The 26,325-nt window shown below is 34.3% G+C and overlaps 2 protein-coding genes and 1 long non-coding RNA gene across 11 annotated transcripts in view; 2 read left to right on the forward strand and 1 right to left on the reverse strand.

The window, feature by feature from the left end:
- The window catches only part of LOC126867424 (acyl-CoA Delta-9 desaturase-like), a 27,461-nt gene extending 20,321 nt beyond the window's left edge, over window positions 1–7,140 (forward strand). For all 7 annotated transcript variants that reach the window (XM_050621848.1, XM_050621851.1, XM_050621855.1 and 4 more), the window contains 5 exons: window positions 741–871; window positions 1,277–1,482; window positions 2,158–2,340; window positions 2,768–3,004; window positions 3,350–7,140. In XM_050621848.1, the coding sequence (XP_050477805.1) occupies window positions 741–871; window positions 1,277–1,482; window positions 2,158–2,340; window positions 2,768–3,004; window positions 3,350–3,470 (878 nt within the window). In that variant the 3' untranslated portion in view covers window positions 3,471–7,140. The remainder of the gene's footprint in view (window positions 1–740; window positions 872–1,276; window positions 1,483–2,157; window positions 2,341–2,767; window positions 3,005–3,349) is intronic.
- Window positions 5,480–8,196, reverse strand: LOC126867425 (uncharacterized). The gene is made up of 2 exons (XR_007690295.1): window positions 7,758–8,196; window positions 5,480–7,685 (listed from the first exon to the last, which is right to left on the reverse strand). It is a non-coding gene; the product is annotated as an uncharacterized LOC126867425 (long non-coding RNA).
- Window positions 8,197–9,233: 1,037 nt separating this feature from the next.
- On the forward strand, window positions 9,234–13,437 carry LOC126867423 (glutamyl aminopeptidase-like). 3 transcript variants are annotated; one of them, XM_050621845.1, is made up of 13 exons: window positions 9,234–9,501; window positions 9,631–9,723; window positions 10,184–10,269; window positions 10,346–10,446; window positions 10,675–10,809; window positions 10,884–11,182; window positions 11,249–11,334; window positions 11,426–11,553; window positions 11,638–11,844; window positions 11,977–12,071; window positions 12,175–12,341; window positions 12,475–12,607; window positions 12,849–13,437. In XM_050621845.1, the coding sequence occupies exons 2-13, from the start codon at window positions 9,638–9,640 to the stop codon at window positions 13,222–13,224; spliced, it is 1,899 nt and encodes a 632-aa protein (XP_050477802.1). In that variant the 5' UTR covers window positions 9,234–9,501; window positions 9,631–9,637; the 3' UTR covers window positions 13,225–13,437. The 3 variants fall into 3 exon arrangements, with proteins under 3 accessions (XP_050477802.1, XP_050477803.1, XP_050477804.1); XM_050621846.1 differs by lacking the exons at window positions 9,234–9,501; window positions 9,631–9,723 and adding an exon at window positions 9,760–9,900; XM_050621847.1 differs by lacking the exons at window positions 9,234–9,501; window positions 9,631–9,723 and having other exon boundaries at window positions 10,220–10,269; window positions 10,346–10,443; window positions 10,679–10,809.
- The last annotated feature ends 12,888 nt before the right edge of the window (window positions 13,438–26,325 follow it).

A 26,325-nucleotide genomic window follows, 5' to 3' on the forward strand; every position in this document is an offset into this window, starting at 1 on the left:
AGAGTAAAGCGTAGTGAAAGTAAGTAGAACAGGAGAAGGTAGAACACGACAAAAGTTAAAGTAGGATAGGATAGAGCAGAGTCAAGTACAATAAGATTTTCGTGAAATCAAATACATGTTAACGAGAAATAAAGTGTAATTAAAGGAGAAGAGGCTAGAACAGAAATAAACAGGAAAAGAATCACATAAATAGACTAATCAAATAATGTAAATAGGATATATTATGTTAGAGTAGAATGAGTTAGAGTAGAATTAGACAGATGGTGTATATAGATTGTAGTGGAATTAAGTGGAACAAGATAGAGTAAGTTACTGTGGAATAATTTAAACGAATAGGACAATAAACAACAGAGTATAATAAGGTAAAATAGAGGAAAAATAAAGTTGCGTAGAATGAAATAAAATAGCGGACCCATTAATAGGGTTAAGTAGAGGACAGCAAGATGAAACACAATAAGGTAGGAAATGTTGATATCATGATGTAACATAAAACGAAGGTTAATAAGAAAGAAAGTAGAGTAGAATGAAGGTAATCAAGTATAATTCAAGCAGTAGAACGAAATAGAGAAACAAAATATAGTATAATGGGGACGAAAATAGGTCAAGTTTAAACAATGTAAAATATACAAAAATATATATGATATAAAGTAATATGCATAGTTAAATTCTAATGAAATACAATATAATATAGATGTAATGTAGGGGAATAAAATGAAATAAATGAACTGTGATACTTTCAGTTTTCAGCCTGATAGCACTTGGAGGGATGGGTGTCACAGCTGGTGCCCATAGACTTTGGGCCCACAGAACGTACAAAGCGAAGTGGCCCATGCGTTTCCTATTGATGATCCTGCAGACAATTGCCTTCCAAGTGAGTTTTTATTTCCCTGCTTTCTCTCCTTTATGAGAAATTAAAAAATTAAAACGTAAGTACTTAAAATGTACGAGGCATCGTTATGATATTTAGAGAAAGAAAAAAATCTTCATATTTAAATTATTTACTTCTTTAATACTGTTTTACCACGTTCGTATACGAATTGATTCTATATTTCTTTTCATCCTTGATGGTTGATGTTTCGTAAATCCTGTCATATCGTTCGTAGAAAAATAATTCTAAGATTCGAAATATCTTTTGTGTATCGAGGTCATGATCAGGCTTCTTGTATCTCTAAGAGAATAATTTTATATCGCGTTTTCATTGCAACATGTTCCAATAATTCCCTCAACAATATTACTAGAAATCAGAACGTTTGAAAACTTCAACATTGCTTCGTAGAATCACATTTACGAATGGGTGAGAGATCACAGAGTTCATCACAAATTCACGGACACCAACGCAGATCCGCATAACGCAAAACGAGGATTCTTCTTCTCGCACGTAGGCTGGCTTCTAGTTCGAAAGCACCCGGATGTGTTGAAGAAAGGTGCCACAGTTGACATGAGCGATCTCGAAAACGACCCCATCGTCGTTTGGCAAAGAAGGTGAAGAATGACTACGAATTATAATTTTTCATTTCTAATAACAATCATCCAGCAAGGAGTGAAAAGAGATCTTAAAGTTGAGCCTTGAAAAATTATATTTTCTGGAATATTCTCGACAAGGAAAGCTAATTTTCATTTAGAATGGTTGTTACTAAAAATGGGAAGTTGAGCCTTGAAAAATTATATTTTCTGGAATATTCTCGACAAGGAAAGCTAGTTTTCATTTAGAATGGTTGTTACTAAAAATGGTAAGTGCAGTGTCCACTCAAAGAAAGTAAAAAAGAAAAAAAGCACACGTTAAAATTTGAGTCGTTTATTTGCTGATTTTCTTTACTAAAACATTTTCATATTTAGTGTTTGAGAAATATTTGCTAGCACACAAATAAATAAAACTAAGTTAAACTTTTTTACTTTTAGTGATCTTTAAAATCAGGATTCTATTACTCATCGCGATGATTTTATGAGGATAAAAATAAATTCCATTAAATTGTAGAAAATATTTGTTAAATCTGTAAAGTAATCGTAATGGAGGACTTGCTCCTAGTGGTGTTAAGTATCGCGTAACAAGCCAACTGGTTTCTAATGAAAGTAGCTCTTGATGCGTGTCAAAAACACAAACGAAAACTGTTTACGACACGGGATGTGCCTTGAACCTTTTTCTTTGACGTTTTACAGGCTGTATCTTTTACTGGTGCCAACATTATGCTTCGTGCTTCCCGTGTGGGTGCCCTGTTATCTCTGGAAAGAGACGTTATTTAATTCCTGGTACAGCACTCTAACTAGATACACACTGAGCTTGAACGGAACATGGCTGGTGAACTCTGCGGCTCATATCTGGGGCGCTAAACCTTATGACAAGTAAGCGATTAATTTACTTGTATTTCTAACAATTTTTTATCTTTTTGGGTAACGATCAATAGTAATTGTATTATAATACTTAATTAAATTAACAATCAGAAGGACTTGATTTACTGACATTAAATTATATTATAAATATATTAATTTATGTATATATATAAATATTAATTATATTAAATTAAAGTATATTAAATTATATTGTAAATTTGCAGTTGTACATTCAATTGATTTCTAATTATTTTATTACAATTATCACAGTTTATACAATTTTGTAACGTTGCATTTAAAACTTTTCAAAATCATTATAGGCAATAGATACGATTCTATGAAATTCTAAATCGAATTAAACGGGGTTGTGTAAATTTCCAGGGTTATTATAGGAAATACGATTTATAAATTGTTCAAAGCATTACTTTATAAATTTCAGGAATATTGGTCCGACCGAAAATAAAAGCGTAGCCATAGTGGCATTCGGTGAGGGGTGGCACAATTACCACCATGTGTTCCCGTGGGACTATAAAGCCGCCGAACTCGGCGACTATAAGGTCAACATCACTACCGCATTTATCGATTTCTGTGCTCGGTTGGGTTTGGCGTATGACATGAAAACCGTCCCCGTGGAGGCGATTAAAAGACGAGCGATCAGAACTGGCGATGGAACTAAGTACCGAAATTACCGTTATTAATATCTTAAAACAGAGAATCTCGTCGAACTGCAAAATTTCGATTTTTCCAATCACAATTCTCCAAATTTTCTATATTTTTAAATATTTTTCATTAAATCGAGGCAAATATAGATCAAGAAGATCAAGAATCTCCAAGATCTTTTGATCTTGGAGAAAAAGAAGCGAACTTCGAAAAAGTTTAAAATCAAAAAATTGGAAACAACTCGTCCATTTTTGCATAGTAATTTTTGATACTCCAAAAATATCACGATTCAAGGTTTCGCTTCTTACTGTTTGAAAGATAATATTGATAGGATTTTGAAATTGGAAATTTCAATTTTCAGGTACAATGAACACGACGACTCTCATCATCATATGCATGTGGACATGAAATGGGGCTGGGGTGACGCGGATATGAAGCCGGAGGAAATCCAGGAGGTCGAAATCATTAATAAGAGCAACTAAATGATCATTTGTGCTAGATATCGCTAATCAACACGCGATCAACCGTTCACTACGTCAATTAATATTCGTTATATGTTATCAGTGGTCTATGGTTATCGTTCCTCTGTGAAGAGATCGGCTGCTTAATCGAAATTGTTTCATTTAAAATAAGCTCCAGAAATCCAGCAAACTGAAACGTAGGCAAACAAACAATTCGACACAGACGACGCACAGCAATATAATTTCCGTCATAATCAGCTTGCGCTCGTAGCACGAAACATATTAGGAAAAAAAATAAATTAACAAGAAAGGAATTAAACTGTAGATTTTTATGCATTTATATAAAACTTGATTCTAACAGGTAGAACAATTCTGTATTGCGGTTCTATCTCTATTTAAATCTATTTATAAAAAGATATAAATTTGCATAAAAATCCGCTGTTTAAATGATACAAATAAAAAGACAGACGAAAGGAATGAAAACGAAAAAGGATAAAAAAATAAATTTTACGAATCTCTTGACAGCAGTCAACTGTTAGCTCACGGAATCGGACTACATTCGTGGCCTTTGTGTCGCGATAGTCCGAAACGTCGCGAACCTTTTATTTTTCGTACTTTCGAGCGTTTCTTAGATACTTCGATCCGGAGAATCGGGCGTATGGTAGTTGAACAATTGATCGGTTGATCACATCGATTCTATGTTATACAATGTTTGTTATACAACACTGTGGATCGTGGTGTTTTTCAAGCCGCATAGATTTATCGTAACCAAAGTAACCAAGTAAACTGTATATCGATTGATCGACTAGTTCTTGGACCCACAGACGGAAAAGACACTTTACGCGTTGGAGATCGAATCTTGACGATGGTTAATCGCCTGGGATCACGTAAGACTTCCTCTCTCGTTCCGTCAACGCAAACAAGTAGAATGAAACGGTCGAAGACAGACGACAGTTACTCTTAGTCGCCTCTCCGAATTTTACGCTTGTAAATTGTTACTATTGCAAACGATACATAGTCATTCCTGCCACGAATAGCGTAAACGTGTAATAGGGAAACGCGGTTGATCGGTAAAAATTTCATGCAATGCTGCTCGATCGATTCAATTTTGATACACTGATTATTATCGAATCGAGACGAAACTATCAAATGTTACTACACTTATTTTGTTGAATATTTATCACAGAAACTATAATAGGCTTACATATCTAAACTTGGAAATACAGTATATAGGGTCCACTTGTATACGAGCATTTTTAGCTACGATATTTTCTAAAGGACCAGCTATACTTTTTTGTAAAGATACAAACTTACGAATACACGAAAGATTAATTATTCTATAAGGATCACTTCCACTAATATTTTCAAAAATAGAATCACGCACAATCTACGCACACCTGGCACATATTATACGATATCGACGATTTATGAAATTCAGCAACCAGGAATATTCTTCCATTCGAAATTTCCAATCTCGTCAAGTATTTTACTGTATACTATTAATGTAATGCCTTGAATTTTGAAGATTACGCGAAAGGGAGTAATAATCGCAGGATCCCAGGCATCGTGAGCGACGATTCGACGAGAACGATCGATCGTAGACAGGATGGAAGGACTCGGGCTCGATGTTCGTTCGTTGGTCTTCCGTCAAATGTTTCTTGAAGAATTCGGGCCCGAGTTGCTCGCGATCACTTCATCATAGGACATAGCGTCAATTAAATGTACAATTCGATCGTGAGGCGATCGACGGTCGTGGAAACGGTTCGATTCACGAATACGTGTCATACAGTTCGACAATCGTTCCTCAATGACAGACGGATGACAGCGATCAAGTGCGATAATCCAATATCGACCACTTGTCTTAAGAATCCTGTCTTGTCAGAGACTGTCCTGTCGCGCGAATCCATCCCGTAGAATTTGTTAAAAAATATATTACGCGCGAATAATTTGTTAAAAATTATTCGTAGAGTGGCCTGAAAAGGAAGTCGAAGATTTCAGAGATTCTTTGAGAGAATCTTAATCCGACATGATTTTTTTTTTTTATATAACCAAGCTTTATTTGATGGAAATGCAGATACCCTTTTTATTTAGAAAATTGAACAGTAGTTAAACGTAAAATCGATAATATATAAAATGTATATAAAAATGTAATTAAATTCGCAATTTAGTAATAAGAATTTTTGAAATTTGATTCACGAGGTTACTCGAAGATCGGCCTGTATACAACGATACAGATACATTCTGCGTGATTGCTAGGAGTTTCTAAATTCTTCGATTTCTTTTGCCAACCTTGCTATCAATCGTGTTTTCCTATAGTTAAAATATGTTTTAAGCTGGAAGAAAAATGTGAAAGAATCGTTTTCGATACGAATGATCATCTCGTAGTAAAATTTAAGAAAAGATCCCTTTATTCGAACGAAAGTGAGATTGGGCCATAAAAATTCGTGAAATCAGGACCGTATCAGGATTAGATCTCCTTACGCTTGTTTCAGATGGTCGATTCGATTTCGCAAAATACGATTCTAAAACTTCGATCGTTGAATCGAAGGAGAACGAACGCGGTCGTGGGTTTCTTCTCTGTTCAACGCCTGTTATGTATTTATTGTCGAGAATACGAAAATCCGTTGCTGGTTATATAATTTATACCGTTCAGTTTGATAGTGATAAAAGAAATATGGGAAAGGGACGAGCAGGTGCGGCTGTAAATTGTTTCTTCCAAATCCTGTCTCGATTACGATTTTGAGCTTCTTTTAATTTATTGCGTTTGTTTGTAAATATGGATTTCTACGACAACAGGACTTTACCTATCTAGTAATCACAGAAATAGTGTCGGCATCTCTAACGCGTTTATTATCTAATCGTGAGTTTCGTAAGCGTTCCTGGACGTTCGTAAACGTTCTTCTGACAAAAGAGGCGTGAAAAGACTAAAAACAATGGTGTATATATTTATTCGCGTAAAGAAGGAAATAGGTTGGCCGTAGTTCGCAAATATTACGAAGTCCTGACAAAGACAGTGTACGTAAATAAATTGATAATTATTTTTAACATATAAAACATATTTATATATAGCTATGTTATACAGAGTGTTATTTATGCTCGATTATTTAAATATTATTAAAAAAAAAAATAAGCATCGTATTCGTTTCTCTCTTTAATACCTAGTATATTGTAGTACATAGAGGTTTAGGTTAGACATTTTTTCGCCAATAATTTTTTTAGTAAAACAGAATGAACATATAAGACTCTAAATAATTTCTTTATAATAATATACAGAAAAATGTGTCGCGATTAGAGTAGAGAAAAGAGCAGATATCGTAGTACTTGAATTACATATAATTCATTTGACAGACAGTTTTCAAGAGATAGTCAGAAGGAAGGAAACGCTGCAAGTTAGCTAAAGGAAAAGAACTGGAAGATCTCACAGAAGAATACTTATGGGTCCAAGGCGCGGAGCGGCGAACATTGTCCGACTCGTAAAGTCTATATTAATGGAAGCAACGCAAAAGAAAAAAAGAAACTCGAAAAAAAAGATATGTTAAAAAATATGAATAGAATGTAGGGGATATAAACACGAGGTTAATTACGAGCGAAAAGGAAACAGTACTGTTTCCGTTGCGTATGTAAGCTTTACTGTGGACAATATTGACAATTTTCAGTGTATTTATAAATAAATTATTGTTATCCGTAGAAATACGCGTGTTCTTTGTCACTGTGCAACGTGTAATATCGGATACCGAATTATGAAAGTCCTCGTTTTTCTACCTATCGATCTAACATACGTTAATTTACGTGCTGTTTTTTACTCTTTTTCCATAAACCTCTTATCGTAACGAATTACATTGTTTCGAATTTAGTTTACACAGAAACCTCTTCACATGCTTAAGTACACATGGGATGGTCTAATACTATCGCAATGCTTAGTTTATTTGCTCCACGGATTTCTTATGCAAACTTTTTCCTCGTGTACTCAGTGTTCCCAGTTTGCAAACACGTTTTGTCATAGCATTTGTCTTGAAGATGATCATCATGAAATTTACGCGTGCCGAATTTGCACTTGACGAATTCCTTTGTCCTACTTCGATGAACAGTGAGAAACTGCGACTGAAGACAAGGTAATTAGTCCGTGAAGCGGTGTTAGAAACACGTCGTCTTAATATTCGTTTCACTTATTCCCACTTAACTAGTATTGGTATTATAGCGTGTCGTATCTCGTTATAAAATTTCAAAATGTTTTTTCTACAAATATCATTCATGAAAGCTTGCTTATAAATTCCTAAATACTTTCGTGTGTCGTTTTACTCTACTTACTCTGTGTTTACATTCCTTCACAGATTCCACGTTCGACTAATTCGATAGAATGTCAGCAACCAAAGAAAGAAACCAAAGAAAAACGCACGATTCGAAATCTTTCCAATTTCCAGCAGAAACTTCTCTATTACGAAACTTTTCAAATGCTTCTGTCCAATTTATTACATTTGCTAATACGTTTATTGTTGAATTTGTTCAAGGATCAACTGCATCACAAAAAGACAAGTAGCTGCGAACAATTTCGATAACGCGGTCAAGGTCGCTGCTTCACCTAATGTAATGCGTAATTCAATCGGGTGGCAGAGTTGATTTTAATTAAGAGCGAGATCTAGTCACGTTTGGAGCCCAAATTAAGAAGAACGTGAAACTGATGAAAATTTTGAGTTTCGTTTAGAGTCACATCAAAAGTCGTAGAGAAAGCGTTCGCCGGAAATCAAAGGTAATTGGATTGCTTTTTAATAGTAGAATGATAGAATAATTACTTGATAGTCAATTAAATGTTTAATCTCGACGATCGTTATCGATGGTTCGAGGAAAATTTTCATTACCAAATATTTATTGCGGTTCGTTTAACCTAACCGGCTTTGATTGATCATTATTCAATTTCACAGACAGAGAAAACTAATTCAATAACTGTTATGAACTCATTCAGTGTTGTCAGTTTACTCGTTTCAGTGTTGTACAGATATGGAACCGTGCGTTCATTTCATTTCATTCCAGTCTGGTCGAGTTTCCCAGCTTCGCTGCATCTACTGGTCATTCACGTTCGTTCCGTATCTATTTGAATATTTGTTCCGGTCGTTGTCGCTCGTGCCATAATAATGTAATAAACGTTAGTACTTAACGGATTCGGAATTTAGGGAAAGTGTTAATTATTTGTGAAAAATGGAGGAATACATTCTGAGATTGATTTGAATTAAATTTATTAAAATTACATATTTAAATGAAACGAAGAAATTAAAGTTGAATAGATGAATGATTAAACGAACCTGTTTGCAATGTATTCTTTCTATTGAACTAAATGTCACATATCAGAACTGGATTTTTATAAATTATTAATGAAGTAAACGACAATGTATTTGTCCTGAATCTGGTTTCACAAAACTACTCCAAAAATGTGGTTTTACTCTTAATAAATAATAAAAAATAACTTTTCTCACAGGTCCAAACTATCGATAAAAAATAGTGAACAACGTTGATATCTTAACAAAATTTACATAAATGACTGTTTCATAAGAATATATTAACTATTGGAAATCTACCAAGAACGTTCTTTTCTACCACATATTTTCTCGATCTGGAATTTTATTTCAAATCTCCCGCCAAAACTTATTTCTTCAATTCATCTCTGAAAAATGCAATTTCAATGATCAGTTGATACGTAGAAAATTGTTTCACGATTCTTTCTTGCTATGTTACAAGAAGAGAAATTGCAACGAACACGTGATGTTCCAGGTGAAATAAAAATTTATTCAGATCCACTCCTCGGCCACGCATGCGCTCGAATGGCGACAAAGGTGTCGAGACGCAGTTCTGGGGGCGCTGAAAACTGTACTGTACCGTTTTCAGCAATGACAATTCTTATACTATAATAACAACGAATTTACTCCCGTATGAGTTTTCTTCCCTTTTGTTGGTTATTACTAAATCAATAGACTACATGTAGCTTATTTTCGGGGAAGTTTCACGTACGCATCCACATCCACAACCACCACCACCAACAACAACAGATTCCTCGTACATGGTACACCAACAACATTGATCCTGATCATCAATGAATTGCATAACCTTATTTCAGCATAATTTTCATTGTTATGTTACAAATAATTCAAAATATTTATTCTAAATATTAATTATTTATTATACTTTTTAGCATTCGAATGTATCCCCATTCGCAAGAAATGACATCGATGACTTTTGAACAAGGCGTACCGATATCCGATCTACTTAATCTGCCTCTTAATCGGTAAGTTCGTATTCTTCACAAAAAAGGTAAAGGGCCTGAATGATCGCTAATTCCCGATTAACGTATACACAACGTATGCTAAATGAAATAAGACCAAAGTTGCTTTTGGTGCAGCCACGAGAACCATGAAGTACAATATTAATTTGTTTCGCATTGATTATCCTATGCAAAAGTTAGGTAAGTGTCAGGGATATCATCAATGAGAAATAAAGTGATTTCAAGATAGTCCAAATTTCATAACGGACGTTTTCTTTTTCTTTAGATTTTAGAGCAAAGAAAGTTTCGAAAATTCAAATAATTCAAAATAGTCAAAAGAAAAATTTGAAACTGAATATCAATTTCTTCGTTATCTTTTTTTTTACACATTTCACATTTTACATTAAATGTTTCGCATTAAAAATAATCAGAGATCGACTGGCTGAATATTTTTAAAATTTAGAGTTTTAATTTAATTTTCTAGATATTTTGGGGATTGGTTAAATACACAGATGAAAGATGGTTGCACAATCAGTCATAAACCTCCACACATGTGGTATGGAAATTTAGGTAAATACAGATAGTTATTGCATTTATAAGAAAAAAATTTATTTTCAAAAGGATTAAAACGCTCTTATTAATTCAGTTACTATGTCCTGGTGGGATGAGTTATGGCTAAGCAAAGGTTTTGCTTATTCTCTGAAGCATAAGGTTACAGAAGATGCAATTCTTCCTGGCTGGCAAGTCGTTAGTTATTCACTTTATAACTATTTCGATACACTTTTTCTTAGATTATCTAGTTAATTAACTATTTTTATTGATAATTTCATTACAAAGTTATTTCTGCTTCTTAATTAAAAGATGTACTTAGAAGGAATTATTTTACTTGAAAAGAACCGACATATTAATAGAATATCGATTGAATCAATACTTCATTACAATCAATACAATATTATCGAATAAATTTATTTACAGACAGATTTGTTCTTACTCGAACAAATGCATTCTGCTCTTGCAATCGACGCGGAACTGAGCTCGCACCCTATCGTTCAAACTGTTAACAATACCGATGAAGTAACTGCAATATTCGATGAAATATCTTACAAAAAGGTAACTTTATCGTAGAAAAATATTAGATTTTTATACTCCACGTTTCACATGTATATCGTTCCTTTATTTTCAAGATGTCCTCGATAATTAGAATGATGGAGAATTCCATAAAATCAACAATTTTTGAAAAGGAAAATTACTTAGATCTAAAGAAACTTATGTACCAAAACTCGGAAGCCGCTTACCTCTCCAAAATATTACAAGAATGCTCTCTGGATAACTTGAACGTGACAGCTATAACAGATACGTGGACCAGACAGAAAGGATTCCCAGTGGTGAACGTGAAGAAATCTGGTAATAAATATATATTGACGCAGAAACGATTCTTGATCGATCCGAATGCTGACTTTGATCCATCGGAATCCGAATACGGGTAATATAATAAATTCAGTCAAAACACATTTAAAAAAAAAATAAAGGAAGATTATCTTTGTTTAAGGTACAAATGGACTATTCCTATTACTTACATCACCAACAAGATATCCACACCTATTCTTGTGTGGTTCGATAAAGATGCCAAAGATCGTAAATATTATTTTACACCTAGGACAATTTGGAAATTTCATGTAGCATTTTTCAACAATATAAGTATCATCTAATTATATGAATTTTGCAGTGGTGATTGAATTGGACGACCCAGTTGACTGGATCAAGTTCAACGCACATGAAGTTGGATATTATCGTGTTAACTATGAACAAAATGAGTGGAATCCCCTTTACAATATTCTTCGATGCCAACATGAGGTAAAACATGTAATATGTTCTCGTCATTCAATTCTTTATAATTAATTAAATAATCAATTAACTAAATTCTTATCGTATTCTTAGACATTGTCGGCGCTTGATAGAGCGCATCTTCTGGAAGACGTGTTCAGTTTAGCCTATGCTGGGCAACTCGATTATAGTCTGGTTATGAATATGATGAAGTACCTGAAACGAGAAAGACACCCTATTCCATGGTGTGTGGCTTCCTCAAAGTTAATGTACATCTTTTCTCTCTTGAGGGATGAGGGCGTTTTCCCGAAGGCATTCAAGGTAAAAGAACAATTAATTTTATTTCTATATTTTTTCAAGTATTTACGATTTTATCTAGGCCCAACCAGGCCGCATTGTTTCTTAGAATTGTGAAACGAAGTGATTTTATCATTTCGCTAAATTATTTTGTAGAGATATGCGGGAGACTTGGTAGACGGCATATACCATGAAATAGGATGGGGATTGAAGGAAGTAACAGACGCTAAAAACAAAGATTATACAGATATGTAGGTAAAAATTCTTTGTCCCGAAACAAATAGTCGTTATTTTTTAATTTTTATTTTTATCATTATTTTTACATTTTTTCGAATTTTACTCTGGTTCACGTAGAAGACTTCAAAAGACAATCTTGGAATTCGCCCTCGCTGTGGAACACAAAGATTGTAGTCTCGCAGTCAAACGAATATTCATAAAATATTTCTTTCCTACGTATGATGAAGATCGAATAGAACACGTTCCAGCAAACCCTTATATCCGTGATCTTTTCAGTTATTACGGTAAACATCTTAACTAGTTTATATTTTAATATTCAACATTTGCGTTTCACAAGAAAGATTCAATTGATATTGAAATTTTACATTTACGTAATATTTACACTGAATTTACTAACCATATATTGTACTCTTCTAGGAATGCATTTCATTGGCGATATATCAGCATGGGAAAGTATATTCAAAATATATAAAGCTGAGAACAATAGGATAGAGAAACTGATGTTGATGCGTACGCTCACCGCGATCAAGGACACTTCGATTTTGGAACAGTAACTCGCTTGCTTCTTTTAAAAATAGCTTTAAAGATCTGAAAATATTCCTTTACAAATTTCACACGATATGTTTTATTTTTATTCAAAAATTGGAAATTAAAGAAATATAAAAAAATAAATTTAAATAAACTACAAAGATGTATGGAAATAAATTTCAAATTATGGTACTCTAAGAGAATAAATTTATAGAAGTGTAATAGGCTTTTACATTGTATCTTTTTTTATATTTTCTTCGCAGATTCATTGTAACGGCCACAGACGAGAAATACGTCGCCGTCCAAGACTTCCTCGGTTGTTTAATCGCCATGTCGGAAAATCCCGTAGGAACACCATTAGTCTGGGAATGGGTGCGCTCCAATTGGGAGTTCCTAGTGGACAGATATACCCTGAACGACCGGCATCTCACTTCGTTGATCCCATCAATCACGAAGACGTTCGCCACACAGACAAGTTTAGACGAAATGGAATGCTTCTTTGCCAAGTATCCCGATGTTGGCGCTGGCGCCATGCATCGCGCCAAAGCATTAGAGACAGTATCCAATAACATAAAATGGCGAGCCAGATCGCGTATGAAGCTGGGAACATGGTTACTTCGATACAGAGTAGAAAAGTGAAGAAGGTCGATATAAAGACACTTGTTATTATGGCAAATCATATCAAAAGCATGTAAAATTCTGTCTTAATCGACAGAATTTGCAAAGGAAAGAAGAAGTTTTACATGCAAGAAGGTACTGTTATGAACGTGAGAAGAAGAATAAGATTTACGTTTGTTTTTTGTTTTTATTTTGTTAATTTAATTTAAGAAAGAATAAAGAGAAGGAGAAATATGTTGTGTAATTTCTTGCAATATGAAAATTTATTTTTAGTTAGTTTAGTTGAGTTAGTATTGTGTAAGAAAGAGAAATAAGTGCAAGAATTTCATTAGAAGATAATTGTTTCAAGAAAAAAAGAACATCGGAGAAATACTTTTACATGTATATTATAATACAACAATATTTATACTTATTGTAAGCAATCCGTGTCGTTTCTTTGATAAAGAAAACATCCTGAAGCAAACGAAGTTGCTCGTCGTTTCGACGAATGAAATCGATGCTATGTTTTGTTCCACGGATCAAAGGGTAATCAACAGGATAAATCGAGCCATTATAATTGTTCTTCCCTCCCGGATCGTACAATTGGATTCACTTCTATTGGACGATCATGATCAACGTTGTCAACAAAGACATGCGGAACTTTAATTCATCCTGTCCGTCGCGTTTCCGTGTCTTCGTGACTTTATAGAACGTGTTTTACCTTCGCCTGTCTTCCACGGTTAATGGCTTGACATATAACCGTGTTCTATATCCGTCAATATCGTCAGTTTAGAGTAGTCCACACTGAAAAGGGCAACTATTAAAGTCACTGCATAGAATGAGATGTTAGCTTTGTCGAGCTGCGGAAGTTTCTACTAGAATTGAAAATATTGTAGACGAATAACTGTATTAGCGAGAAATTATATTGTCAATGATTTTTTATTTCATTATATCTTTTTATATTTCTTATTCAAATCTTTCTGTCGTCGCCTGGAAGATATAGAAATACATATATCTAGATGGAAAAGATACAAAACTAATTAACAATATTTCTATTTTATCTATAACTCTAAACTCTATTTCATATAACGCTCGAACGCAATTTTTAATCGAAGTTCTACTTTCGTAGAATATTTTTACAAAATTGAAGAAGAACTTCAAATAAATGGCAACAAGTCGCATAGTAAATCGCAGAAAAATTTCACAATTGTAATTTGACCAATCATTAGAATTTGGTGGAGCAATTATACCACAAAAATTGATCATAATTCAAATCTCTTTGAATTTCTCAAATGCTTACAATCGTTATTGTACACAACTATCTATTTGTTCTTCCGCTATCATCGATTTCCCGCACAACCCAGGGGTCTCATAATCTGTCAATTGATCCGTCATTGACAAAACGAGCTGCACAAATTGATTCATTGCACAAATGGAGGTCGAAATTAAGTCTCCGCAAATATCGAAGCTCAATTATGAGAGTAAACTTACAGATCTTTTTTCGAAAAAATAAACAGTGTAAACACTTGCTCGTACAATTAAATTTGTTTCAGTAAATTAACAAACCGCAAAACTTTCACAATTTTAGATATTATCGGATTTTAATTTAATATTAAAATAACTTTGCAATTTTCTTATCAAAATAATTCTGATAGTAGAGAATACTATTACAATTCTTTTACAGTAAATTCTGTTACTACTAATCCGTCGAAGAACATTCATTTGTGAGTATTTTTTAAGAAATTGGTGATACGAACATCTTAACCAACATATAAATCTATAAACATCACTGAATTTTAATCATACATTTGTACAGTGCGGAAAGATTGTCTAGAAATTAATAAGTGTTTGCATTGATATAGTTGTCCGTATGGTACAAATATTTTCGTTTTCTTCAAACATGTTCGTGAGACGAAACAGGTAAAATTCGTAGCTGTGCCGCGCGATCCAAGATCTAGTTATCCGAATGAGGTCGATGATAATCCATTACGTAATCAACTACCAAAGGTTAGTTCACGAATATCGAGGAGGATTTGGCGTTGATAACGCTGCGCATACTCGATCACACGATTATTTTCGTTCGTCAAACGAGCAACAAATTTGCATATCATTTTTCCTGTATTGCGTCAAATTTAAAAAAGCAAGAACTGAGACAACGAATCTACTTGAACATCGTTTTATCAACGTCTTTTAATCGGTGAATTTAACAAACCAATCATCGAACAATAAATTTCGATGAACAATTTCCCAACATTAGTAATTATATAGAAAGAAAATGACTAAGAAACTAACTGATATTTTTTTTCATTGTAGTGGATTTAAGAAACCAAATGCTGATGGTGTAGTGTAATTTGAATAGTTTTCTTTTTTTTCTTTTTTTTTTTCAATATCTATCGATCAACGAACTAAGTACGACTAAGTAACATCGAGTAATAAATTTTGTTAAACGATCTTTCAATTATCTAAAAAGAAACCCAATAAAATAGGATTGAATATATCGAATATTCGATATATTCAATTTGATCTGAAGGTTTTTGTGTGTATCTACCAAATTTTAATCATTAGGTATCAAAAAGAAAAAGATGATCGTTCAAGATTATTTCTACCTTTTTAGGGAAGAAGCATAATAGTAACATCCTCATCCCTCTGAAAGCGGTGCTCCCTTATCAGAGAATAATTTATAGGCAATTTGTCCGGTTTCTACGTAATCTAGCTAATTTTTTCATCTGTTGTCCTCTATCCTGTAATATCATAGGTATTCAGCGGAAGCGTGACACGGCAGCATTTCGATTTCCTGTCCGATGAAAGTGTATTCGCAACAGTGGCATCACTATACACCATTTCCTATCTATCACTTATCTTCAGCCTGCGTTATCCTCTTTCGTACTTTTTTTTATCTAGGATGTATGTTAGAGAAATGTCGACGCTCGTTATTCGATTCGAAAAACAGTCTTTAATTATTATTTTCGATAGTTCTTAGCCTTTCCAAGTGATGTTTTTATGAACAAGTGCTTCCAAATAATCGATTAATTATACTTATCTACAATAAGTATTAACTTATTATAAATAATTAGCCACGTTACTGCGCCACGCCAGAAAAATTACTGAAAATTCTCAACGCGAGAATTGATTGTAAATTTTAATAAACATAAAAAAAAAATAATAATCGATTGATCGCCTTCTGTAGAATATCGTAGTCTTTCGTCAGTGATGTTGTAGTATTTTCCATTTGGTCAAACTTTATAAGCGATCGAATTCGAGAAATTTATTTATTGCTTTTTAAAAAAAATATATATACAGGTTTTATTTGAATATATACAGGAATATTTGATGTATACAAGAATGTATTATGGATATGTGAATTTGATATATGACTGGCTTCGAAAAATTAATTTATCAACAACGATCGAATAAGTTCCAGAAGTTTCTATTTATCGAAATATCCCTGTTATCAAACTCGATGAACAAAATCAACGAAGTTTCTGTGGAAAAGATGTTTCACAAATGATTATCGCTTCTTTTTACCTTGTATCGAAGTGGCCGTGAATTTCTCTTGTGGATTTTTTTCACTTCGAGAGACAAGTAAAGCGCACATGAAGCTTCGCATGGAAATTCTGTTCGTTTATCAGATCTTATCGATAGATAAGATTATGTACATTCGTATTCTATCGACACGCGCTGGACGTTCTTGAGCTTTTAATTTTTCAACCTGTGTTTGTATAATACACAAAACCTATTCTTCGAAATGTGAATAAATGATTATTACCGAACGATCAAGCATTATCGACTTTTCCTTTACGTATAGTAACACTCTTTCAGTATATCTCTATAGTGAATTTTCCGTAGATTCTATAAATATTTTACAATTCACTAAATTTGATTATGCTTAAAATTTATATTTAATATGCATATTATTATTATCGTTTAAAATTGTCTCGTTACTTCTTTGATTTCCTATTTCATTCCTATATTTAACAGCTTTTGGATAAGTATTATATCTACAATTAATTATGGAAAATTTAACTCTGGAATTCTTTGGAATTCAAAATGCAAATTTTTAATTTCCGCATGATGATCTCTGTTGCCATAAAAATTCAAATCTTCGATCACGATAGGCCAAAAATTGCTCCCAACAATTGCCGTCATTTTAAAAATTCCATTCAGCCCTCAAATTTTCGATCGTGCTTCAAAATGTAAAGTCATTCTTGTCAAAATTCTCCTTTCTAACTCTCGTATTAACGCCTCCGACGAATTTCGAAATTTGCATGGAACTCACCCGATTGGAAATTGTTTCCGCTCCATTTGGAAGCTGAGCGGAAGTTTGAAAAATCGGAATCTCCATCATGTAACTTTCACCTTTTCTTCACGTCGCGTGGCGACCTTTTTAAAGTTCAATCGCAAGCTATTTACACGCACAATCGGGTTTCTTCTACCTTCTTCTTGTCACTGAGATTTTCCGCCACCCAGAACATTACGAATCTAAAAGATCGAAGAAACCGATATAAAATGGCAAAAGCTTTTCAGCTTTTCCCTTATGGTTATCAAACTTTTTGATTCGAATTGAAGGATTTCTTCGAGGGATCGTCACTAAAAAACACATTCGGAATATCCCGGTATTCGTGATAGAATTAATTTCACGTGAAAAGAATAAATATAAAATCAGTAATAAAATTTTGTCGCACAACACTTCGTTTTCTGGTAAACCGAGCTTGAGAATTTAATCATTCATAAAACATAATACAAAAATAGGTTGAACGTGAACGTAAGACGAAAGTATACGCTGGTAAGAAGATGTTGCATCAAAGTCACAATTTTACTATAAATTGGCTTTTGAAAAAATAACATCCGATAAATTTCAGATTTATCATGTAATACTGAAATTACGCGGTAATATTAGCATTCCCCTGCGTTATTCTAATTTCTTAATTAAGTTTCTTAAAAGGTCAACGATAATTAATGTATTTATTTTATTGCAGCAACTACAAAATTTCAGATTATTATAATCATTTCAATATCGAAAGTATTCGATATCTTCGAAAGAATTTTGTTGCTTGAAGTCCTGTACGAAAGATAGTGACAGATTAATTGGTCAGAAATCATTGAAGACAGCACAGTCTTGACAAATCACCGAAACATATACTTATTCTTCGTGTTTCTACCTGCTAATGCTATGTTACACGTTTTGAATTAATTTTTATCTTCGTTCAATTTGTCCGGTTTGGAAAAATAAAACTGGCGTCGAAGAAATAACGATAATTTTTCGCTCGTAATAAATGAATCATAGTTAAGAGATAGCCTGATACGGTGTTATACGACGAAATCATCCTACTTATCTTCAGATATAGTTCCACTTATCTTCGATCATTTCATCGAAACTAAGTTTAAACGGCGAATATAAATAAAAAATTAAGACGAACAACTTTCTTCGAAAGAATTCACGAATCCATTCCTCTTTCCCTAGTTTCTTATTGCATCGGAATTTTTTAACCGTTCCTCGACAGTTCTGATTCATTCCGTGTTTTGCCGAATGTATTTTTTTATGTTTCTTCTTACTTTTTTCCTTTTTCGAGCATTTCAAGCTCCGTTGAATGTTTTATTGGAAAGTGCAAGGAAGAAAGGGAGAGAGAGAATCACGTTATTCTGCATTTCGATTCTCTGATTTCATACATTGTCCTTTGTCATTACGTCGCGTGTAATTTAATAACAGATCGTTTCGTGGGAACAATCGGGGCTCGTCCCCTTAGCACACGCGTGGAGAATTTTATCGAGCAGAATAGGAAACAAGCAATTGTTTTCAAATTTCAAAACGAATTATCAACTCCTTGTTGCTTCGTTATACGCTACGTGGTTTCTGACGCTTCGTCATTTTTATTTCTGCCTGATAAATCATTCCCTGGAAATTTTTACTGACTCACAAAGTTTCTATTTCGTTAAAAATATTTTGAATTTCTCTTACAAGATTTATTCTATGTATTCCAATATTTTTATTTTATCACTTAGGAGAATTACTCTAAAATACAAGTAATCTTGAAATTCAAAAATTCCTGAAAGATCATCCGACCATCGTGTTATTCGCATTATCTTCATCGGCAAAATTCTTTCCAAAAAATTTATCTTTTTACAATACGATATGATCGCGTCGCGAAGAAATGTCCCACCGTGCGAATAATTTTGCACAGTTAATCGTCGCGGAATATGTAAATCTACCGTTTTCAAGGCGAACTAGCGACAAATTTCAGTCGAATTAAAACATTTCGTGTTAATTGCGCGTGATACCAAGAACGTTTGATTGCGCTTCTGGCGATCACGAACAGATTTATCCATCGCGAGACGCAACCGGTTCCGCGGACTTCCGCCCGATTGAAAAGCTCGATGCATTATAATTATTGGCAAGCTGCCCGCGTCTAAAATCAGAATGCAGCTCCTTTCGAACGTTCGCCTGTTGTTACGGCAACAACCGTCTATTGACGTGTAAATTATCGTCGCGTGGACGAAAAACGGCAGAAACATCTGTCCAGATTTGCCAAGCTAAAAGTATTTTTCTGTGGTCGAGATCGAAAGTAATTTTACGAAAGCTTTTTTCTACGAAGCAAAGATTCGCTCGCGAAAATTCCGCTTTATTTGTAATTCCTGTAATTCTGTTTGGTAGAAATATTTAGGCTTTATACAGTAATTGTATAACTTAGTATAATTTCAGTAACTTTCGCGCGAATAATATTTCAAATTTATTCCTACGAATAATTAATTACCCGATTATTTACGTTAACATTGAAATATAACTGCTACCTCCTAAGAAATTCGATTTAAATGGCACTACGAAGCTATAGAACCTTTCGCCATTCTGCTTTCAGCACCATAAATCCCATATCTACATATTGTAATATCTTATCGTTTAAAACCATCAACGCGCGTTGATTCCTCCATCTCCGAAAAGGCATCAAAAGAAAAAAAAAAAAAGAAAGAAGTCGCAGCAAGCAACACAAGTGCTTAAAATCCTCTTAAATGACGATAAACATCTTCTAGAAACCTGTTTGCACAAACAACAGAACTAGATCAGTAAACCACAATAGCACATGTTCTCCATGAGTTGATCAAAGCAAAATAGAACTCAGTTTCCAATAGAAACAAACAAACAAACAAACAAACAAGCAAGCAAGCAAGCAACAACAGTTATGCAAGGAGCTGCAGTATATTGAAGCTCAATTATCGCCAATTATGAGCACAGAGAAAAAGCTTAATTAGTAATAAGGAAAAGACATTTTTACTTATTCTGTTGATTCAAAGCGACACTTCTGTCTGATGAAAGTCAAAAATAAAAGTCGGAAATAATAATCAAAGCGATGTATGTAAAAGCGGTACAAAATAATAAGCTCGTAATTCGCTAAAAGGAAAGAAAAAAGAAATGAATCGGAGATCTTGATATTATTATAGAGGGTGGTTGGTAACTGGAGGTACAAGCAGAAAGGGGATGATTCTACGCGAAAAAAGAAGTCGAAAATATAGAACACAAATTTTTTTTTTAATTTTTCCATCCAGACAACGATCTACAGTGAGATCCGTTCTAACGAGACGTGTTAAAGTGCACGCGTACCGAGCGAAAATTCAAAGTCGATTTTCTCGAAAACAAAGCCTCGAACGAAAAATTTGTATTCTATATTTTCGACTTCTTTTTTCGCCTAGAATCACCCCCTTTCCGCTTGTACCACCAGTTACCAACCACCCTGTATAAACGATACGAAACAGAAGAGAACTAAACAAACACTAAACAAACAACGAATAGAATCGTTGGAAATTCATCGATATTATCCGGATCATGCAATCGAACAGGCTACTATTTGTCGAGACGATACAAAACAATTAGCAGCCTCGTCCCACGTACTGAAAGTCCCTGATTATTAAACATTCAGTAGAACGATCCGATATTCGGCGCAACTTTCATTGAAACACAATATTTTCCACGCGTAATTAATTATTCAACGATTTGTGATCGGAACATATGGTTTGTTCTGGCTGACGGCGTAAATACAGTTCGCCGTTAATTGGTTTTCGCCGAAAGCTATGTTGTGACCGGTTAATTAAAATTCGTTCTCGTTTCCACGCCATTTTTACTCTCTGTTCTGGTCAGCGACGCGTGTACTCGTGATTTATGCTATGCATATTAAGTATAGAGCAAAGCTGTTTCAAACTCTCGTTTCACGATCTTCCATAATTCATCTGAAACATGGATTTGGTGAAATAGAATCTGAAAGTTCGTCAGATGATTTTTAAGTGATCTACGATTACCTGCGAATAATATTTTGTATGAAAAATTTGTATAATTTTCAGCATTCCTCGTACTGTGTTGAACTAATCAGAGAACAGCATCCACACGAGTCGTTTCGAGTTTGGCGCAAGGTCGTATGTTTTGTACGCGTATCGGTATCGATGCACCAAACGAGGTGGTTTCATTTTGTCATATTCCCTAGCAGGTGTCGCCAAGTATCTGGTAAAACTGGAATTTGTATTCAGGAATTTATAACGAATCGCGTTTAACGAGAGATAGCAGAAATCTCTGTTATGGCCAAAACAGGTGACGTTCTTACTCTGACACTGTACATTGGCCCATAGAACATTAACGTTTGATTTGCATGTGCAAATAATAATTCATGTATTCCGTATTCTATAGCTTCTTTTCGCTTCAAGTTTTAACGTCCGTAGTATGCGAGTTTCATAGAATGAAATATCGTTCGAGACATCGACATCAAAGTTTAGCATTTTCAGCATATCATCTTTTTGAACGACCCACGTGTACAAAAGGCATCGTATTATACACATTTTACACGACTATTCCAATCTATATTTTCTAAGAGAGGCAACAAAGGAGCTACATCGGTGTTTTCGATTTACCTTTTAAAAGTCGACTTTCGCTTTGTCGTATTTGTCCGTTATAGAAGATACCAAAAAACGTAGTGTGGCTTCGTGAAAAATCTCGAAAAAATGGTTAACGCAAATTGAAGTTTCACAGTAATCAGTAAGGAAAGCTTAATCACAGAGTTTCGGATTTAGGCTTTATATTATGTACGATAAACACAATCTATTCAGTGTTCCCTTTATTGAGTTACAATTTTATAAAGATGTACGTACGATACAAATACAAAATGGACCTGTAATTGCAGTCCGAAAAGTGTCTTTTTTGGCAAACGTGTTTTTTATAACAATGCACCTTTGTACAGACGTGAAACCAAGTCTGTGAAATTTATCTCAACAGAACAAAATGGATCGTACGTAATTCGACAAAATAATATAAAAGAAAAAACGTTGTGCGTCTATTATTTCCTCATAAAACGAAAGAAACATTTTGGACAACCTAACCTTCTATATCACGTTCGCGTTCACAAGATAAGATTCACGAAGGAGATTCTTTGCTTGTTTATATCCTAATTCGATTCTTTTCTTCTACATCGACGTGTTCATCGTTGATTAAATCTTCGTTAATTGTATTATATGTTGACAAACAGTTTTGGTGTACTGTTCATTTCTACATTTCAAGACTCTAGAAACGCGTGTTTTCCATAGATTACTATGAGATTTGTTTTCGAAACTTCACGGCTTTTAAACTATTAGGTTGGCAACTAAGTGATTGCGGATTTTGTCAATTAGGTGGTATTGTCAATACCACAATCCGCAGTTGTTGCCAACCTAATAGCTTAAAAGCCGTGAAGTTTCGAAAACAAATTTCATAGTAATCTATGGAAAGCACGCGTTTCTAGAGTCTTGAAACGTAGAAATGAACAGTACACCAAAACTGTTGACAAATATGGTATTTGTCAACACCACCTACTGACAAAATCCGCAATCACTTAATTGCCAACCCAATACATCTCGCATCAAAATCACAACTGCCACACGAATAAGTTAAGCAGCGATAAAATAAAATTGAAATTGACATCAACTTCTAATCCATCGTGTAATAGCGTATTAGGTAACACGATTTTGATGGAATCGTTGGCAACTTACCGAAAAAACATCGATCGAGATCGAAATCAAGATTAGTGAAATCTAAGATGATCTTTGACCGTGTACTATATGGTTTCTCGAATGTTCGATCGATCATTGTAGAGTTGGAATTATTGCAGTCGAAGGAAGAATAAGACTATCTTTCTTCCTTTGTAATTTTCTCAGCCTTAGCTCGCAAATAAACTGCATATCCTGTCCCACAGTGATTCTGATCTAATGAATAAGCGTTACGGTGTAATAATTCTAAAACATAACCAGTTTTCGCCATGAAATCACAACAGTAATTAGTCGGACCACCGAACTACTCAGCTGGGGCAAATTCTGATTTGTCATTGAAGTTCTAAAATTCTAGTAGGAAGCTCCGAAGGATTTAATTCATCGTAAATTATATAATAAAGTGTTTTTTTTTATCGTCAAGTCCTAAAATTCAAGTAAGAAGCTCCGAAAGATTTAATTTATCGTAAATTATATAATAAAATGTTTTTTCATCAATCTTTGCCTCTCTACGTATCTTTCATCATAATTAATTATTCATAATTGTATCCTCATTGATAATTCGTCGTAACTCGATGCTTTTGCCCATTTCTTTTGCCACAGATTGAATATTGAAAAATGTTGTGCTCACGAAAGCAGACAAATAAACGAACGATGTATTAATCAAGCAGTCCTGCTTGAGTTTAATCGTTCAACGATATGATATCATAAAATTTCAAAAACGAAGCGTGGAATGTTAGAATGTTCATTCGAGATGCGATTCGAGGAAAGTTGCGGATATCATTGGACGGAAGTTTCTGTTTTCGAAGGCTTGAAGAATTTAGTTCTGCGTTGGAATAATTCCAAGTGTAACAGCAATCCAACGAACTTGATCAACGTTCATAAGAGGTTAACAGTGACTTCATCATTTACCAAGATTTCTTCGAACGCATAATGTCGATAGTTTCAGGATCAATTCCTAAGGAGAAATTATCGGAAGATCGACCATACGACATCCCGACATCCGAAATAATTTAAATTAAAAATACGAAAAAGGATTTGGACTAGTGAGTCAAGGACGATATTCTGTAATGTATTCTGATGACATCAGACTCTGATAATGAACGGAAAATCTCTAATGTATGGAAAATATTTGTTTAATCAAAAATAGATCCATTATAAGTTACGCACGTGTATAAAAGGTTGTCGTCGTTATATTTAGCCTTTCTCGCAAGAAAAAGTATCTCAATATAGCCAGAAAGGAGGCAGAAGTCAGGAACAAAGAAATGAAAACGGTCATAGAACTTCCAATGATACGGACCGAGCGAGATTTCTTGATTAAATCAAAAAGTTAACTTTGTCAGTTAGGCTAAATGTGTCGGTAGACTAAAAACGTTTACTCGTTTATGGATTAGTATTAGGATTAGGTTGAGAAACGAAGGCTCAAAGGCGAGGAAGTATACATTTCTCTTCTCAAGCTATTTTTTATATTCCGATTTCTTGCGATGTTATATATATACAGGGTGGTTGGTAACTGGTGATACAAGCGGAAAGGGGATGATTCTACGCGAAAAAAGAAGTCGAAAATATAGAATAACATCTTTTTTTTAATTTGTTTTTTTTAATTTTTCCATCGAGACAACGATCTACAGTGAAATCCGTTATAACGAGACCTGATAAAGTGCACGCGTACCGAGCGAAAATTCAAAGTCGATTTTCTCGAAAACAAAGCCTCAAAGGTAAAATTTTTATTCTATATTTTCGACTTCTTTTTTTACGTAGAATCACCTCCTTTCAGCTTGTACCACCAGTTACCAACCACCCTGTATATCGCAATAACGCAACAATTTCACTCGTAAATCGTCGTATGGATTTTTAAAAAATGTTCGCCCATCAATTCACCCAGATGAATCAACATGTTAAGATAATCCTCGGATATAAAAATTCAATGGAAGAAAACGATGCCCGTTCCAGTCACAATTCCAGTCGACTGTCGTCCTACGCTCGTATTTTCCATATCATGTAGAAGCTCTGTTTTACGATTATTTTCACTCAATTCGGAGGAAGTACGCAGCCATTCCTAGAAAAAGACGTTCGATCGCGTGTACGTAAAGCCTTGGATAGCCATAAACTTTCTTTTAGCATCCTAATCCCAAAAATATGCGTTCTTGACTTTTTCCCGCATCCGTAACACCGAAAACTTATCGTTGGTTGTACGCAATAAATTTTCTACAAGTAACGAATCAACGAAGCATCGAAAATCTTCGCTATTATTGTTATGCATCATACTTACGACTCACTTTTTGATTCGATTGAATATTAAAATATCCGGGAACGCTAATTACTTTACGAGCCAATTAAAGTAATACAACGAAGAGATGCACTGAAGTTGTGCTCACTGAAATAATCCTGCTTGTAACCATTAATTACCATAGAAGCGTGAGAGGTTATTTCGTTCAAGGATCCTATTTCTAAATACCATATTCTACAAACTAAGTCCAAACAATGGTAACCATTAATTAACACGGAAACAAGAGGATGATCTTACTCGATTGTATTTCTTAATCAAATATTTTCAATATCGAACGATAATTTTAATGGTCGTAGAAAAGAGAGGGATAATTCTACTGAGAAATTGCATTTCCAGATGAAATATTCTTCTAAATCAATTCGAAATAATGGTAACCGTTTAATCAGCATAGAAAAGGGACGGGTGAGTTTGCTGAAGGATTAAATTTCTAGATAAAATAAGCTTCGATATTAATTCTAGATGATAGTATCCATAAATAATGTTAAAAAAATGCTATCACGATTATCAGGGCGCTATTTGCTTTCACTTATGCAGTGACCCGTTATGATGCATCGAACGCAACAGGTGACGCAGTTCCTCCGCCGTGGATTAAAATTGGAAAGCAACATAGGTAGAGCAGCTTGTTCGTGTTTCGAGCAACCAGCGATAGCCGATGGAAATCGATAGTGATCGGTCGCCTAGCATCCGTCAAGTTAAGTTAAAGCGTCTCGTATCCGAGAAAAATGCTCCATGGATGATCGTTTGCGTTCGATAAGTCGTGACGTTAAGAAGAATCGGGCCCATGGTGGGTGAGTATACATATTCCGTGCAACAGGTGAGATGCAGCTCTCTTTTCTTCTTCAAATTTTCCCTGTTACATAGTT

This window comes from Bombus huntii, chromosome 7 (genome assembly GCF_024542735.1).
Source record: "Bombus huntii isolate Logan2020A chromosome 7, iyBomHunt1.1, whole genome shotgun sequence".
Taxonomy (NCBI): Eukaryota; Metazoa; Arthropoda; class Insecta; order Hymenoptera; family Apidae; genus Bombus; species Bombus huntii.